This window comes from Sitodiplosis mosellana, unplaced genomic scaffold (assembly GCF_009176505.1).
Source record: "Sitodiplosis mosellana isolate CC-2019 unplaced genomic scaffold, AAFC_SMos_1.0 Smas_scaffold_6165, whole genome shotgun sequence".
Lineage (NCBI taxonomy): Eukaryota > Metazoa > Arthropoda > Insecta > Diptera > Cecidomyiidae > Sitodiplosis > Sitodiplosis mosellana.
The window spans coordinates 3,014,346-3,034,083 of NW_022601406.1; the positions used below are offsets into that span (position 1 = coordinate 3,014,346).

The 19,738-nt window shown below is 37.9% G+C and overlaps 1 protein-coding gene across 8 annotated transcripts in view; it reads left to right on the forward strand.

The window, feature by feature from the left end:
- Positions 1–402: 402 nt before the first annotated feature.
- Positions 403–19,738, forward strand: part of LOC129574920 (uncharacterized) — a 44,842-nt gene continuing 25,506 nt past the window's right edge. For 4 of the 8 annotated variants that reach the window (XM_055457571.1, XM_055457577.1, XM_055457576.1 and 1 more), the window contains exons 1-11: positions 403–616; positions 5,400–6,358; positions 6,576–8,886; positions 9,086–9,321; positions 9,454–10,101; positions 10,261–11,641; positions 11,918–12,380; positions 12,503–13,009; positions 13,523–13,803; positions 14,024–15,099; positions 16,744–16,875. In XM_055457571.1, the coding sequence (XP_055313546.1) occupies positions 6,086–6,358; positions 6,576–8,886; positions 9,086–9,321; positions 9,454–10,101; positions 10,261–11,641; positions 11,918–12,380; positions 12,503–13,009; positions 13,523–13,803; positions 14,024–15,099; positions 16,744–16,875 (7,308 nt within the window). In that variant the 5' untranslated portion in view covers positions 403–616; positions 5,400–6,085. The other 4 variants (XM_055457572.1, XM_055457575.1, XM_055457573.1 and 1 more) reach the window with 4 other exon arrangements.

The following is a 19,738-nucleotide window of genomic DNA, read 5'->3' on the forward strand; positions in this document are numbered from 1 at the left end:
CGTTCCATGCGCAATTTTGAATTTCCATTTTGGTTATATACACACATTTTGTCCGAGTGAACGAGAAGCGCTGAGGAATCGTGGGCATCTTTCTACTCTCACACACATTTTACTCGGTGCTCCTTCGACAGAAAAAAAAAGAAAGTTCTGTTTCCCATTTTTTCTCGTTTCCACGTTCTTCACACCACTTGCACACATACATACAAACATATACGCACTCATACATACGCACACACTCACGCTGTATCTCCGTCTCTCTGGGTGTGTATGTGTGTGTGTGTGTGTGTGTGGGGCGCATATATATGTGTGTGTGAATCGTGCTGTGCGCACGTCCATTTACTAGTTTCCATACCCAAATATATATATGGTGCTTTTCGAAAATTTGTAGAAAAACATGAAAAAGCCATCCATGGCACTTATATTGTGATGGTGTATAGTATACGCGTGAAAACATTATACGAGTAAAGGGACGATGAGCACACAGCACAGTGCGAGAGAGCAAAAGAAGAACGAACAGCCAAAGTAACAGAGAAAAAAATGAAGAAAATGTAGAGAGAAATATCAATAGAATTTTTACTTACGCAGACAAGTGTACGGACGACGTCGACGAAAAATCGTAAAGTAAAATTGTGACACACAAATAATAGTTGAGAGTGAACAATTTGAAAACACACAAGAATTAATCAGAAAAAAAAACATGAAACCGAATTAATATAATCGCAAAATTCGAAAAAATCTCACATGAAGTGCGTACACACGGATTGAAGTGAAAAAAAAAGAACCAATACGACGTGAGAAAGAGAGAAAGAAGAGAAAAAAGAACTCGCTGTTGAACGAATTCAGTCACTTCGAACAGTTTTTTTTTTCTAGTTTCATTCTTTTTCATGACAGACCGTGCGACTGTTTAGCCAGTTGCACGAAATTTCGAATCGAGTTTAATTTTTTTTCGTTCGTTTGTGAATTTCAGTTTTTTTTTTTCGTTCGGAATAAAATACGAATCCGGTGAAATATAGTGAGAACAGTGACATGAAAAGCGTTTTTTTTTTCTTGTGCAACGGAGTTCCCGATTTTTTTTTCTTGTTTTTCAAATACTTACAATTCGTTCTTCTTGTTTATTCTCAAAACGAATGTTTCTTCTCTTGTGTAGCTGTAATTTTGCCTTCGAAACCAGCCGAATCGAAAAAGCAACTTTTATTTTGAAAGCCCACAAATTGAATCGAAATCGATATCCAATGCTGAAATTCCTTTTTCAAAAAAAAAAAGCCCCTGCGATTGAACACGAAACACTAATGCCAGGTTTCAAAATCCCACCAGAACTGAAGCGTCCTAAGCTCAATCATCCAACCATATCGCTTCCGTCAATTTACATTTCCATTCGTAATCGAATTCCAATCGAATAACACACAATGCATTTTATTTCATTTTCGATGTCTATATTTCGGCTGGCTCAATGGAATCTATCCCTGGCGAATAATCAATTATGCACGATACACACAGTGTGTATTGCTCATTTCTGATAGCGCTTTATGAACTAATTTTCTTTTTTTTCACTTTGTTTGGAGAGCTTTTTGTGAACCGAAAACAACAACAACACACAAAAGGACAAACTGTGTGTAAATTATTTTCCAAATAGCGATAGACAGAGAGAGAGAGAGAGAGAGAGAGAGTGAGAGTGAAAGAAAGAACTAAAATAATAAGTTACAGTTGATACATTGATTGACACACGAGAATGAGGTGGCCATATGTAATTTATAACACTCTGTCAATTCAGTGTGTATCAAATCGAAAAAAAAACCAATGCAATAGAGAAAAAAAAACAAGAACAACATGCATCAACACGAATTTATTTATTTATAATATTATTTATTCTATCGATTGCATGTATAGCGTTGGGAACGCATTTTATGTTCGTACAACCAAAGAGGCAAAGAATGAAGGGAAAAGAAAGCATGACAAAGCATGACTTATTGTTTATTTGATTGCAGCCCAAGTGACGGGTCCAGCTATAATGATGACAGAATGCCAAATCATTCGCAAGCAGAAAAAAAAAACTGGAAACAAAAAGACGATTAAAACAAAAGCGAATGCGAAAACATGCAAGTCTAGCCAGTGAATGAGAAAGAATGAGAGGGTGCGGGAGGGAAGTAAGAGCGAACGCTAAAGAAACATTCTATTCAAATAGAAAAGCACAACACTTTTATGCAAAGGAATTTTTCTTTCTTGAATTGTCACATGACACAAGGAATCGCTTTTGTTCGAATGCCACTGGTATTGTTCGGTGCCATTATATTGCCATTGTTGACAGTTTTTTTTTCATTTTCAACAGAAAAAAAATGAAGCGCACAGTCGAGCATGTGAATGGCGGCGGTAAAGCATACGCACGGGCGGAAGAAGAGAACGCATTTAACACAATTCACGCATATAATCGATAAACTTTGTGTTTTTTCTTCACTCTCTCTCTCGCTCTCTCTCTCTCTCTCTCTCCACATCGAGTAGTGCACAACATTTAGCTGCTGGAAGTTCGGTGACTTGACAGTGTGTGCCATAAAAATTCGATTTTTGAATTTTATTGTTCTTTTTGTTATGTATTGGCGAATAGAGCGCGCGACGCTTTTGACATTATGCTGTGAATTGAATGAAGAAAAAAAAGCTCACACACAAATTCGTTGAAACGTAGCATTTTTCCATGGGAAAAATCATTCATTAAAATTCGAAACCGCCACCATATTGGGTGTACAGCCGTTGTACTCATATGCCCTTTATCAACAAGTCGAACGTGGTCAAGTTCGAGGCTTCCCCACGCCGATCATTTCTTTAAATAGATTTTCTTCAAACCAAAGTCAATAGACACACTCGCTCTCTCTCTCTCTCTCTCTCTCTTTTTGTTTGCTATACTTCTCTCTTCGTTCTTCGGTTCGTGTTTCCTATTCTTTTTTTGCCACGCTATATGAAACATCCAGAATACAAACAAAACAGCCCGTTCACCATGCAATGCACTGTGTATAAAATCTAGTCGCGATCTTATGAATATTATCAAATTAATTTTACAATCATTTACATAAAAACGACCGACCGCGCTCGGTGCACCACCGCCAGTCATTCTCAACAGAAGACCTGAGAAAGACACACACACAACGGCAATTAGTAGCGAGTGTGTCTCGGTTTGAATTATGGTTTTCTAAGACTCAAAATACCGATATATATACAAAATGGTTGTTTTTTTTCTTTCGAGGGTGTAAGGCGACGTGTCAAGTGAGACTCTTGTAATCACAAAATCTTTTCCGTTTTTTTTTTCGCTCGAAAGAAAGAACAACGAAGAAGAAAAACAGCCACCGATTACATTTGATCGATTTTCGACAAACGGTCGGTCGTTCGTTGGCTGACATTTTCGTGTGCTATTCAATCTATATTCATGTTAATCACATTGGCTAAAGGCTAACATACCGATAATGAACGAAATCAAAACGTAACCAACCGTTGTAGTGAATGCAGCGCTTGCTTTTTTATGCTCTCTTCGCTGTTCATCTGAACTGGAGTTCATCGAGACGGAGCGAAGAGAACACACGAAAAAAAGGATAGATGGAAACAATTTAAAAGTGCTCTCGAATGGATTTCAAATTATACGAGCTCATTTAGCGCGCTGCCATGATTCATATGTGTTTTCCGCTGCGATTCACATGTAAGTGAATGAAGGGAAACCGAGTGAGCGGGCGAGAGAGAAAGAGCAAGTAAGCAGGAGAGAAAGCGCGAAGCGAGTGAGCGACCAAGACAGAGAGAACATGTGCACATGTGTGTGTGTGTGCTAGTTAAGTGGAAAATCATAAATTCGGTTTGGATACGTATATTAACATTGGGGATAGCCTACACATACTCACGAAAACAACCTCTGAATGGCGCTTGGCCTACGGTGCGAACGTTGAAGCCTTTGTGCTTCTGTTTCTTCTCTCTCTCTCTCTCTCTCTCTCTCTCTCTCTCTCTCTCTCTTCTGTTCCTGTCTATTCTTTTTTGAGCTGAATTTTTCGGTGCGCTAAGCAAAATTTCTTCTACTCTTTTTTCCCGCTAAATCCTCTATAGAATGGCATGGTTTGGTGCTGGTTAACTGTTTAAATAAAAATGAGGCACAACTTAATTTCTAAAGCATAGAGCATAACTGCTGTTTTAATGTCATAAGGATTGCCGTGTATAAATTATTCGGATTTTTAGTACGAACAGATTCGCATTAAATGTGCAAATTGGCAGCAGCAACAACAGCAGAAAATAAAAAACAGTGGCAAATATTCACTAAGGAGACTGTGGAAAAGAAATGCTAAGCCAAATCTGTGCGCACAAAAATATTTTCCGAAACAAGAATAACAACACCACCAACGAACGAATGAACAGAAGGGAAAACAATTCACACAAATGGAGGGAGAGAGAGAAAGATAGAGAGAGAGAATTTTCATAAGAGCTCCCCCATATATTTATATATACATATCGTATATATATTTATACGGTACAATATGCATTACAATATTCGACCTAAATGAGCAACCAAACTATCCACACTCTCCTTTCCATTGTGACTCTCTTTCTATCCATCGTACACAGACACAATACTCCAGTCGGTTGGGCTCTCTATATGCACGCGCTCATTCGTTCGCCTGTTCGTTCGTTTGTTCGTTTATTCGTTCGTTCGTTGAAAACCGTTTCGTTTTGTCTTATCGAGCGCGTTGTGCGATTCTGTTCCTTATTGAGCATGCTTTTTGTCCTCCTTTCTATTTTGATACATTCAATAAAAATTGTCTCGGTGCTTCTCTTTCACTCACTGTCTCTACTCCACACACGGTGTGCAGTGTTTGTGGCCAGAAAAAAAGTGTCGGCAACAACAACAACATCAACAACAACAACAACCAAATTCGTTCAGTGCTCGCGAATGCGAAATAGAGTGTGTGTGTGTGTGTGTGTGTATGTTTGCCTCGGAAAATCTTTTGCCTCATCGAAAATAGAAAAATGCGTTCATCATCATCGGATATCGTTATTTTATATTCAATTTATTCGGGATGGTCGGTTGAACATGAGCCGAATTAGTATGCGCATTATAGCATTGATTAATTTTCGATTCGGTAGCGTGATTGCGTTGGGAAATCGGTGGTGCAACATATACAACACGATACGGCAAATGTCAATTGAGTGAATTTCGAGCAATTCATGCAATTTTAAATCCAATTAGAAATCCGATTGGTTCTGGTTGCACCGCGTGGTTCATTGCTTTTTCCGAAATTTCAAACATCGAATCGCATTAATTACGACGACAACGACAACGACAACTGCTGCTGTGTGTTTCACTAGTTTCGATTCGCAAATGCAACGATCGTTCTTACCGTATTTTCTTTTCTTTACTCTTCTCTGAAAACTTTTAGTTTGTGTTCGTGATTTAAATTGAGAATGAGAAAATTAGTGTAAATTCATGAAAACTAAAACTACGAGAGAGAAAAAAACACACCCAAAAAGTGAATGAAACTTTCAACGCAAACTGAATAAACGACTGATAGGGAACAAACATTAATCGGTGCAATACGGGTTTTTGATGTGAACACCAAATAGTTTTTCCCTTCTTCGAACAGATACACCAAAATTAGAACTTTATTCATTTTGTTGTTGTTTTTTTTCGTTTCTTTCGTTGTTTCTCGATCGGAAACGGCGATGATTTGCCGTGTGAACAATTTTTAAGCGAATGTAAAAACGAAAACCACATCAAGTGTATTATCATTACTTAAACCAAATTTGTCAACAACAAAAAAAAAAAAAAGACTTTTACATGAAAGAGTACCTCCAATTTCTGTTGTTGTACAAGTGCTACAGTTTTTGATATGCAATTTTTTCTCGCTTCTAATGAGTAAGAACCACTTTTTTTGGAAACCCAAACAAAGAAAATCATTTAATGATTTTTGTGTGTATCGTCCGCTCGCGTACGATAAACAGTTAGTAGGTGCAAAGAAACACACGGAAGTGAATGTGAAAATTGTTGGATTGTTGGTGATTCAACGAAGAAATTGCAGAAGTGTAAATCAAATAAAGGAAAAAGAGCAAATAAATTGTGTGAACGATGGAATCGCAACAACAACAACAACAACAGCTACATCATCTAAATCATAATTCCATGTCGCCCGTTGCGAATCGGTCGGATGGCGAGAAAAGTCATCGTGGAAATGGTTTGGTTGCGGCCGATTTTCTATCCGATGACGATAACTCGGAACACAATATCGATAATATGGGCTATACTCAAGAGCAAACACGTTCTATGAATCAGCAACTAGTTCAATTGAATCCCGGCCTATCATTTCAACAAATGCAAGGCCATTTACAAGACCAAGAACAGGTAAGCGTTATTCTCTGTCTGTTTGTTTGTCTGTCTCTATCTCTCGCGCAATGAAACGAGCACACAACAGTTGGATAGGACAACAACAACTACTACAACTGCTGTGGCAAATGTTTGAATGCCGAAATAGAAATGATAAACAACAATAACAACACCAACATACATATATGCGTTTTGTGAATTGAACCCATTTTCCAAATTCCAATATCCGTTTCAGTTACGACAGAATGCAGCAAATCATTATTTTAATGGCAATAACATGACAAAAGACGTCGCCTTAGAGGATAGTGAACAACAATTGTGCAGCACCATGTACCCGCCACAGCCACATTCCGATTACATTATAGCTGATTATATGGATAAAATTGCAACACGTATCAATATACTTGAAACCGAATTGAAATTCGCATGGAGTGCACTCGACCTTCTGTCAAGTGAGTATGGCAAGATGTGGACTCGTTTGGAGAAGCTCGAGAACATATCGTTGGAACAGAAATCTGTGGTGGCCAATCTGATGGGTTTATATGGGGCAACCAGTATGAGTGCAGTGGCAGCAGCAGCTGTACAACAGCAACAACAACAACGTACGGGGCCCGCATTTCCCACGGCAGCCGATTTTACCGATATCATGGGTGAACTACGGAACGAAGCGCTCGGTGTATATGATACAGTCGATGGAAATTATGCGCGCGGTGGTGGTGGTGGCGGCGGCGGTGGCGTTGGCGGTGGTAGCAGCACCAGCGCTGGCCAATCACTGTTCGCCGATAATAAAATCAATTTGGATGGTGCATTGACAGCCAATCGTATAAGTGCTGACATCCGTCAATTGCAGGAACAGCAAAAGCAAATCGAACAGAATATTCAACACAACGAACGATTATTCGACGAACTAAACGCTTTATCATATTCTTCAGCACATCCTCATACTCAAACGATGCTTGACACTAAAATGACTGACACATCAAATTCACATTCGTTACGCGAACTATTAGGCAGCGGTTGCATAAAAGATGGTCTCGAAGAAGGCATCGATTTGGTGCAACGCGAACGATTAAAGCAACAATATGGAAATGATCAGAATGCAGCGGCCGCCAATTATTACATGTTTCGGAATTTAATGCAAAATGAAACACAAAACAAACGTACGGATGCGGATTTTTTTCGGTCGGGCGAAATAAATCGCGACCTTTATAGCAATCAAATCGAAGCCACCGCGCCCAATATATTCGACGATCTGGCGCGGCTCGAACAACAGCAACAACAAAATAAATTGCTGAGCATCGGCAGCGATGGCAATATCATTGAAATATTACTGCCGACGGAGAATGTGTACGGGCTCGGTGGTGGTGGTGGTGGCGGCGCTGGCGAACCATCGACGGGCATATCACGGCCCTGCTCATCACTCGGCATGATTTACGAAGACAATGAAGAACAAGAGGCCGAACATCAAAGCTCAGCATCCGAAGTCGATGAAATGCGATTGTATGCGGACGATCAAAAGAAAGATTTATCGCTGTTGAGCCCAATGAGCAGAGAATCGTTGAGCTTGTCGAGCCACGGACGCAAGTCGAAAAAGAAAAAATCACATCGAAAACATGAGAGCGATGCACTTCAAAGTTTTAAGAGCGCCATGAACGGTGGTGAGATAAAAGAACGGCCTGTATCACCGGTAAAAATGACGAAAGACGAGACAATCACATTTATCATCGATGAAATTTCCAAAATCGAAGATCTATCACTCTTCACATCCGACCAAATAAACAGTCTCAAAGATTTGATTAGCAATGAATTTACATTTTTCAACAAAATCAATCAAAACAACAAGCATTTGTTGTTAATTCTGCTGAATCCGATTACATCATCGGATGCGTATGAAAGTTCGCAGCAGAAATGCGATCAAATTCAGCAGAAACTGCACAAAAATATGACCATTTTGCATACAATGCTGGATAATAAAAGTGATTTGAGCGATATTAAACCGAACGAAGCGATTGATATTGATGAAATTTTGGAAACATCCAGTAGTATCGGTATCGATGATGACAGCCGAAGTGAAATACGATCAACGACCGATCTTCCAAAAATGCTTTTGACCAAGCGTTACGATCCGATGTCAACGAAAACCGATGACTATTACAGCCGCAATTTAATTCGCGATAATTTCAGTTTGAACGAACAGCTCAAGCAACTGGACAGCAAAGAAACGGAAATTATGTGTAAAAAATCAATTAAATCAATTACCGAAGAATTAGAAGCAAACGAACGCAAGAATTTACTCGACAATTTTGATGAGCATGCCATTATAACTGGTTCGAATCGTACACAATCGCTCAGCCATATATCAACCATTCGCAAAGACTCATATCAATACTCGAGCAATAGCAGCATCTACAGCCAAGATGAGTACATAAAATCGTTGAAAAAGAGCTTAGAACGACACAATTCGATGCTTTTTTTATTGCATCTACAAAATTCCAACTACCAAAGCACCAACGATATTCGCAGCGAAGCCAAGGATACACCAGCAGGTATATAGACACATTGTATTTGATTTTCATTTGTTTCATTGATTCGAATTTACTTTTCCACACATTCTGCTACGTCGTGTCGTGTCGTGTCGTGGTTTGTGTGTGCGTAAAAGTATATTTAGAATTAAAAAGTGATTTTTTGCGAAAGCACTTTAATGAAACAAACGAAAAACAAAAACATTTTGTGTCTCATATTCAGGATTGCATATGATTGACGATGTTGATGAGGTGTTGAATAATGGCCAAAGTAGCCCACCTCCGCCAGCTCCGAACGGTGAACATCCAAACGACATCTTTCCACATCCAATGACCGTGCAACAACAAAAACAAATCCAAGATGCATCTTGGAATCCATTTTATACTCCAGCTATACAGCAACAAGAACCACAACTTTCATCAATGAATCCATTTCATGCGGATCTTATGAAACAACAGGTAAAGAAAAAAAAACCCGTAGAAATCGTCAATTCAAAAGTTTTGAATCAAAAACCAAATCAACATTTCGAATTCACAAACGAAAAACCAACTAAAACTGATGCATTTCTTTTCTGCCCCGACGTCGTGCAGTTGCAAGGTGACGGCAAACATTTGGAACCATCGCATCAATCGCAAAATTATTTATCGTCCACGGGAATGTGCATTAACATGGAGCTATCGCCGAAAAAGACAAAAAGCGACTCAGGTCTATCGTCTATGAGTGGTTTTTCCAGTTTGGAAAAATCACCAAATTCACCCAGCCATAAGCCACGTATACCAAATGCACAAGCACAAGCACAAGCACAAGCCCATCTACAACAATTACAACAGCAACATCAACTGCTGCAACAGCAGCATCATTTCTTAACCCAAATCCCATCATATTCCATACCATACAATAATGAAACAAAAGCATTATTCCAATCACGTTCGACGGCGGACAATGCGGCTGACAAAGCTGATTACATGTTCAGCGAAGAGAATTTAAATTACATACGCGAACTATCAAAAAACGTACCAATTTGCTCGGTGTTTGAGAATAAATCGATTTTTAATGTTGACCAATCGCAAATGACACACGCACACAATTTTTCATACGATCAACCAACTCAACCTCCGCCCCTGTCACCAATCAATGTGACTTACTATAAGGTGCCCGATAATATTTCTTATGATTTTCCACTGTCTGAAACTGATTTCAATGCAATGCAACATCAGCGAAAAAACTATTCCGACATGGTAAGTGTGTCTTTCTTATTTCCTTGTGTGCTTTGTCAAAGCAATTTCCGATTTTTTTTTTTCATTTATTTGGAATAGAAAATCGGAAGTTTGTTTTGGTTCTATCTTCATCGCCGTTGTTTGTACAAAAAAAAACTGTTGTTGTTTGTGTATTCTCAGCAGCGTGGCGTACGTTCGGTAACTGGTTCAACATCTAGTTTGGCCGCATCGGCAAAGTCACAAAGTCGCGGAGGTAACACTGATGACGAAACATCATCGCAGCAAAAGCAAAAACATAAGAATCTCACCGATCGACTGGTGTTTTATCCATCATCAAATAATATCGCTGATTATAATAGTAGCATGAACTTGAATTACATGGGTTATACTAAGGATGGGCCAGAGCCACAGCCATCGTCGCAAGCACGGCAACCGTATTATGTGCGACAAGCGTCGCCTGGCGAACACCGAAAGCAACAGCAGCAGCAGCACCACCACCAACAACAACAAATCCATCATCATCAGCAACAACAGCAACAGCAGCAGCAACATGGTGAGCATATGCATCCAGAGGATATGAGTGATGTACGAACGTATATGCGAAGTTCATCGGTGCCTAGTCGAACCGTATACTATCCGGAATACGGTGAATCGTCCGAGGCTGGAGCCCGTTACATTTCCAATCAACAGGGCTACGTGTCAATATCGTCACAGCCGATGCAACATTACGTTCAAGTGCCATTTCCAAGTGGCCAACAGGCGGGTGCCGATAAAAAAGATCCCACCACGGGTGGTAAATATCTCAACAAATTCTCACAATGGATACCGGAAAATTTGAAATTAAAACGAATTTCGAAACGTTATCGAAGTCATTCGTTGCCAGCCGTTGGCGACAGTGATGATGATTCAATGATGATGATGCAACACCAGCAGCTGCAGCAGCAGCAGCAACAACAACAGCAGCAGCAACAGCATACACCAAAAGGTGGCAAATCCATGTCACCATTTCAACAAGACAAACGGCATGGCTATGGCAAATCACCGAAAGATCCAAATGCAAAGTCCACCATGTTTACGTCGCCAATAAAATCCGGGCGTTCTTTTTTACAACGTAAAAGCCTGTCACTGACACAGCCATTGACGCGTGGCGACGAAACAAGTGGCAGCAAAAAGAAGAAGCGTTCAATTACATCGACCATGTCGAATTTAATGCAAAAAGCCAAAGTGTATCGACGTCACAGCTTTTCGCATTCAACATTAACGAATGAATATTCGGGAAAAGCGGGTGATCCACGACAAATGCAATCCCATTCGCAAATGCATGGTGCCAGTGGCAGTGGTGGATCATCGTCAAAATTTATGATTACAAAACCACCAAATCAAGCGTATTCCGATCCGGAATCCGTTTATTCTGATTTCTTCTCTGACAATGAAGACCGAAGTGCCAGCGATACGGGTGACCGTTTCGCTGACAAGGATTTAAGCAATATGTTTGCCACCATAGAACAATCCGTCGCACATCAACGGATGCCCGATATGAATGCCAAGGAATCGGATCAAGGTAAAAAAAAAAATTGAGAGAGAAAGTGAAAATTATTTTGAATGAGTTACAATCGATTTGAAAAGTGTGTTAATCGTACATTGTGTTGCGCTTTTTTCATCATCTTCTTTTGTTGATGAATGAGAGAAGAGAAAAAAATGCATCATTTGATTTTCTCCACTTTTCACATTGTTTTGCAAACTGATTTCAATTGTAGAATCAAAAAAATGATAGAAACTGGATAAAAAAACGAAACAATAAAAAAAAATCCAAACGATGATGTTATGTCTATTATAGTGTTTCAAACGATTGGCGAAGTGAAACATCCAACGGTACCAACATCTGCTGCCTCAAATTTATCAGCACATTCGCAGCAAAATCATAGCGGCAGCGAATTGAGCAGCTCAAGTACAAATGGTGATAAAGTAACACCATCTGATTCGAATGCGAATCATGAACCGAACGATAAATTCATATTTTCAAGCACGAGCATGGAATTTGCAGTGAGCCGAAAAATTGCAAAATATCGACAAAAGAATGTTAGTTCGGATGACATCAATGGGCATAAGCAGCTTGCTGATGGCAAAAACAATTTGACGGGCAGCAGTAGCGGTGGAAGTGGTGCAGATGGGGCGGACGAGGACATCAATTTTAATAAAAGTCCAACTACATATTCGAATAATTTAAAGGATATGAATAATGGAGCACAACGATTGCATCAACAGCAGCAGCAGCAGCAACAACAACAACAAATTACATTGTAAGTGTACTGAGCGAGTGAGTGAGTGATATATTTTTTCACTCTCTTTCTATCTATTGCTCGCAATAAATTATTCTTCGTTCACATGACGTATGCTGACAATTGTTTTGCTTCTCTCACAGACAACCGCCGCAAAAGCATCACGCAAACAATCATAAGCATTTGAAAAAGACCAACTCAATGTTTGTCGAAGATGAATGTTTCGGCAAAACGGAGTACGACTATCAAAATGACAACAATAATAAGAAACAACATTTGCCAACAATCGTAACACAATCCCATCAGTCACAGCAGCAACAGCAGCCACAGCCACAGCCATGCAAATCAAATTTTTCGCTGGTTTCAGTTGATCGAAGTAGTCAACAGGCTAGTTTAGACATTCCAACACGTGATGATGAAGATAATAAAAGCCAGCATTCCTCTCGCACGATGTCATCATCACGACGCCAAAGTACCGAGGACAGCATTGACACGGACGACGAATATTTTTGCTATGAGCTGCGAAAGCTCGAAGAGATGGAACGCCGTAGTCAGTTGGAGAGTGCGAATTTGAGCAGTAGCGCTAACGAGAATATTCAACAATCGTTGCTGTCGAAAATTGACTCTCTGAATACGGGCACCGATATTTGGTACGGCACCAACAAAACCTGGCATTTTTTGGTTAAATATTTAGGCAACAAACGGAAAAACTACCGGTGAATAGAAGCAGCATGCAGAAACTTTGCGCTTTTTTGGAATTCAAACGAAATGGGCTTGGGAAGCCGGGAGGGGTTGAGAGAACAAAAATAAAATCAACGAACAAAGTGTGTGTTTAATGAAAACTCTTGAAGATGTGTGCGAAATGCATGTGATGTGTCTATGAGGTTTTTTTTCTCAAAAAAAAAGAAAGTTTATTTGCACAAAAGTGCTTCGCTCGCTTTCAAGGTGTTTGAATTATTCAGTTGTGCAATGTAGCAAAAAGTTTTTGCATGTTGCTCTCGCCGGAGTTTCGTTCAAACTTTCACACACACACACACATCAATATCGAGTTATCGTATGTGTGTGTGTCGGTGATACGATGATCGAAGTACATGATTGCATCAATAAATTAGCGACGACGTTGTGCGGCAACTTTTAAATGCAATTTCGTTCAATTTTTGCAGTAATGTTGGCATCACCGAGTACAATCAAGGCGGTGATGATGATATGATGCTCATGTATTACAACACCGAAGCCGATAAATATCAGCCCGACGAAGACGTAAAAGTGAAAATGTCATTTGTGTTAAGTGAACTGAAATCGTTGTGCCAATCGGACGATCGGAAAAATGAACGTGGAAATGCATATCAGAAATTTGGCCATGTTATCGATTCATCGTGGCAACACCAACCGCAGCCACAGCCACAGCCACAGCCACGAGAGAAACCCGAAGTTTCAACTAGACGTAAGTATTTTCGTTTGGAATCACGGTCCACCGTATGTTCACATATCTCAAACGAAAAATGGTTTCTCGAATGGGAAAGGCGAAATTCTTTCTCTGAAATAAAAAATTTTACATTGTTATGTGCATATCACCACGGCAAAGAAATCGCATTCCCATATCGAGATGTGATTTGTTGTGAGCATATGATAAATGAACGAAATGCGTGCAATCATCATTTCAGACATTCAAAGTGTCAACGGATTGAAAGCAATGATGGGTCAACGTGGACAACTGGATAAAATGAGCACGTCCGAAGAATTAGATAATGATTTCATGAATGAGCTCAATCAATTTGAGTTTGAAATAAATAATGAACGACAACGAAGACATTCGCAACAACGAATTGGTCACTATATTGGCGATGAAAGTGGTCGTGCAAATGGTGATGCGGCCGCTGCACCATCGGGCAAAAAAGTGATGCGAAAAAAGCGGCACACAAAACAACGGCCCACCGCTGATGATGATGGCGGTGGTGGTGGTGGCGGCCGTAAAGGGACATTTCGATCTAGTACGAAAGCGAAAAAAGATGAGCAAATGGACGAATATTCGTCGAGTCCATACTCATCGGAAGTGGAAACATCGGGACCAGAGAGTCCTGGTTATGATGATGAATTTCAATCGACTGAAATTGATACACTATTACAACAACAACACACATTAGATGCTAATTCAAAAAACGGGCATTTCGTTGAGGCCACCAGACCGTTGGGTGAACCGGAGCAATACAACTACCAACAGAGTCAACAACAACAACAATATTATCAAACAATCAACGAACAATTAGAAAAACCGATTAGCAGTGATGGTGGCCATATTGTGAGTGATATCGATGATGCAAACTTGGATGCTCCGATAGATCAATTGAAATTTGATGCTGAAAATAGTGGTTTCGTACAAAATATTAGCACAGACATTGGATCACCGTCAACAACAACCAATACCGATCCAACGACATTCCATAAGGAACAAAGTTTGACGAGTGAAATGAGCACCGATGCAATGTACGATGATGCATCGCTGGCGAAAGAGCTACAGCACCATCAGCAAAAGTCCGTTGAATCGGGTGGCAGCAGCGAAACATCCACATTCAAATCGAAATTGAACAAAGTGCTCAGCCATGAATCTAGCCAAGACAGTACAAATGGCGGATTTGGCAGCAGCAAATGGAAATTATTGAAAACACTAAAAGAGAAACGCATCGAGGAAAAAAACAATCAGGAAAAAATCAAAGAAGAAGAGAACAAAGACAAAAGTAGTGTAAGTAGAGGCGTTTACAATATTATTGCGTTCAACGCCAACTGAAAACAAATTCAATCAAACAGAAAAAAAAAACACTTTTTCTCTACCAAATTTCTCTACTATTTTATTCTCAGAATTTTATTTTTCGATCTCTAATTCTTTTTCTTACTTTTATAGCCACTAAGTTTTCAATTTCGCCGAATCTTTGATCGAAACGCGCGTCAAGCAAAACACACGTAAAAATACGTTGCATACCCAAAAAAAACAAACAAACAAACAATACACACGAAACACGTACACAATTACACACAATAAACAAAGAACAAAAATAAATTAACATTCAACACACTAATAATACATGAACACCCCTACAGTCTTTAAACACAACGACTCTCTGTCTCAACAAACACCCACACATACAGACACACAAATAAACACGAACAAACACTTTTCTGTTCGAGTCTCGAAATAACCGAAATATCAAAATATATACCCGAAACACACACACACAAATAGACCCGCGATTGTATAGAATATTGAACAATCAATTTGTTTGAATACAATAAAAAATGCCACATTCTGACAATGGAACAATGTAATTTTGAAATGCATTTATATTACTCTTTAATCTCATCATAAGAACTGTGAACATGCCATTCCTCTATTGTAGCTAATTTGAAAAACAAACACACCAAAAAAATAAAATAAAATAACAAACAATATTAATTTCTCAAAATTGGCCACGCGTAGCATATTGAATCTCCCAAAATTTGAGTTGTTTTGTTGCGCATAAAAAAAGAACTAACCGAAAGAAAAACAAAAACCGATAACAAACCAATTCGATTAGATAGATATTAATTGCAGCGCACAGCCATTTTTGCAGTTTAGCTGAAAGCATAAATTAATTATATATACCTATTATTATTATGTTTGCCAAAGTATTTGCATCTAATTTCGTAAAATAATAACCATACCTTCATATGTGTGGAGCATTCACAGCCGAGATCATTGGCTGAAAAATGCTGCCCCATTGGTATTAGGCCATTATATATATTATTGTTCTTTTGTTTTTGAGATAACTCTCATTTGCTTTTTTCTCTCCAACGAGGCAATGATTATTTATATACCGTATATTAAACATACATACATGCCTATATATATATATATATATATTTATATCAGATAATATACTAATTGATCGCAGTTTGGCAGTCATCAATTACATTATTTAATTGCCGTATGCGGTTTTTTTTTTCGTCTCGCATTTTGAATTTGAGTTTAATTCGAAATATCAGAATTTGTCTGTTTCATTTTTTTTTGGTTTTTCGTTTATCTTTTTTCGTTTTTATTTTGGTTGAGATTAAGTTTTATGTTTTGCCCCTCATTGCATATTATTCGAATTGTTCATTTCTTGTTAAAAAAAAAAAACTAATGATGAAATTTTTTCGTTTTGTTTTGCATAGTATTTCATTTTAATTAGGGATGATCCTTATCGCTGAACACTCCAAGGCTATTGTCCCTAATTATCATGGAATGAATACGCATCCAAATTTATTTTAAAAAAAACGATAATAACAAAAAAAAAACAACAACTGGTTGTTTTTTTTTGTGTATTCGCAAAAGTTGAATGCCATTTACATTGATTGTTATGTATATTTTTAGAATGGAACGGGTGCAAGCGATTCGACCGGCCGCGGCACCGGACATCCCGGCGATCTTCCATTTTACAGTAATATCGATAGTATGCCGGACATTCGGCCACGACGAAAATCCATACCTCTCGTATCCGAACTGGTAAGTTTAAATTTTTGATCGCTTCTTTCCTCTGAATTTGTTTTTTTTTCTTCGTACATTTTTTAATTCGGTGGATTGCAGGGAAAAAAAATATATCTATTGTCATCAATTTTGCATTGAACGGGGCATCAATTTTCAATTGGTCAAATCAGTTTTAATTCAACTGTTGGTTGTGTCGAATTCGTACCGATTTCAAAGCAGACATACACAAATTTTCCTCTAAATCGAAAGACACACAAATTGAAACAAGCCAAAACTTTTGTTGAACGGTGATAACTTTTTTCTCCTTCGTTTCACATATAACAACAATAAGAACCGAAAAGGGAAAAAAGTTTTCAATACACACTTTATGGCTAACCAGAAGTAACCAAACAATAACGCTCAACAGAAGTAACCAAAACAATAACTTATCTTGTTTCATTTTTGTGTTCGATAAAAAAAAACCCGAATAAGTTTCACGTCTCTATTTGCTTTACGTATATCGAATTCAAAATTTTGCCTCCAGTGTGCTTTGTTTGGAAACAAATTTAAATTGAATTTTCAGTCAGTTAAAATTCAGAGAAGAAAAAAAATCGATGGCATTCGACAAATGATTCAGAACCGAAGCAGAATAAAAAGAAAATAGAACAATGTTTATGTGTTTTTGGTTCTGTCAAAACAAATGTATTTAGTATTTAATTTTTTTGGACCGTTTAACCTGTTCCTGATAACAATTTTCCAACCCCAGTCTAAATGAAACAAATCGATACCACAATTTTCTTCTACATGTGCTTGACCACAGAGTTATTAAGGGAAAAAATCATTACATTTTATTCGATAGATAAACCAAGTTATTGTATCCTTTGTTTTCCTACAAAAAAAAAATCCTAGCAACAGGATTATAAAACCAAATCGAAAGAAAACCAAACCAAAAACAACAATATGACTAAATGAATCTTTTCTATTTATTTTTGTGAACCTACAACTTTCTCTCGTTACCTTATTCGATAAACCCGAATATAAATTGTTTGTCTGGACTCCCAGGTGCTGAAGGTATATCCTCTAATCTAAACATTATGACCATTGTACAGGCGTGTGATGTTTCAACAACAATTTTTCATATTTTGTAGTCCTGAATGAGAGAGCAAGAAGGCGAAGAAGAAAAAAAAAATAAGCGGGCGGCAAGGAAAAGATAAACACGACGTGCCATAATAATATCATATGACATTCACTGTTTCTTTTTTTTTCCTTGTTGTTATTATTATTTCGAATCGATAACAGTTTTCTTTTTCTTTATATATTTAGTTTTATCATCATTTTTATTGTCCAACACATTTTCCAAGCAACGACAGCGAAAAAAAAAAACGGAGAGAAAAAAATTCCTTTCTCCTTCTTTCGGATTGTAAATATGTTACTTAAACGCACAAACAAAAAGTTAACCACAATAAATGTTTGCTATGTATTCAGCGGAGAGAGAGAGAGGAAAAATTTATTATCCATGTAACTTAATCATTATAACTGGCGTTATACCCACTCTCACACACACTGAAATATATAGTAAACATTGTTCGGATCGAAAGTTTGTTGTGCAAACGAACACCACACCAACTGACACGGTGTGTGACTCGAACCACAGGAATTGTGTGTGTGTGTGTGTGCTTTTTATGCAGCAAATTTTAAATGATGGCTGAGCAAATTGTTTGAAAATAGTTTGGAAAATGGTTCATTATTTGTTTGCTCAACTCAAAAAATAGACATTTATTTTTATTTTCGCAAATATTTGCGAGCGCGCTCATGAGCTCTATCCCATGATGATGATGGTTCTTAGTTTCAATATCCGTCGCGACGATGATTTCTTTTAACAAAGTTATGATTTTATTTCTTTTTCACTCTCTTTCTTCCTCTTTTGGCTTTCTTTTTGTGTACACAATTCAATGAAATCACCAGCATTTTTTCCGCTCAGATTTTGATCTTCGCGAAAATTGGTTTGTTAGTCAAGAGACCAGTCTCTCAGAATTCAGGCAGAAAAAATGAAACAAAAGAGAAGAAAAAAATTATTGTTGTTACTTCACATACCCCGAATTTTGTATATACTATCTAGTTGAACAATGTCTCTCTCTTTCTCTCTATCTCTCTTCTGTTTATTTTTTTCTTTCCAAGGAAACTTTTCTACTTTCGTTCATTGCTATGCATGCCATGATTTAGAAAAAAAAACAACACGTTCATTTCAATTCTATTTTGAATACCATAAAGTATCCATCTAATTGGTTTTCATTTGTTAATTTGCTAAATTATTAAATTATTACATGCATTTCGGTTAAAAACCTTGAGTTCTCTTTTGGCTTTTAGCAAATAGATTGTCCCTGATTGTAAGACCCCACAAGGCATATATCCGTTGTTTTAAGCTGCCAATTTTTCCCAATATCCACTTAACAACTACTCGAATATGATTTTAAGTTTCGGTGCTCCATAAATGGTTGAACAACAACACAACATCAACACAACTGAACAATGCCATTAATAAGATTCGAACGAGTTTTAATACGAACTTTTCCACCAAACCCATTTCAAAGTTTTTGAAACAATGTCAATTGTATGCTTGTTTTTTCTTCTACTACTTCGAACAAATGGCCCAATTACCATCATAACTTCAAATTAAATCCCATTTACACCGAATAGTTTTCCAAATAATTATTCCACTGATTTTCCATTTTTGTGAAAATATTTTTGAATCTTTGATTCGGACCAATTACCACCACACTATACCTCTTTAGATTTGATGGATTCGAAAGATGAACTCAATTCGGCAAATTGATCGATCCATTTGGATTGAACTAAAAAAAAAAAAATCACCAAAATCAAAAATAAATAACCATTTAACCTC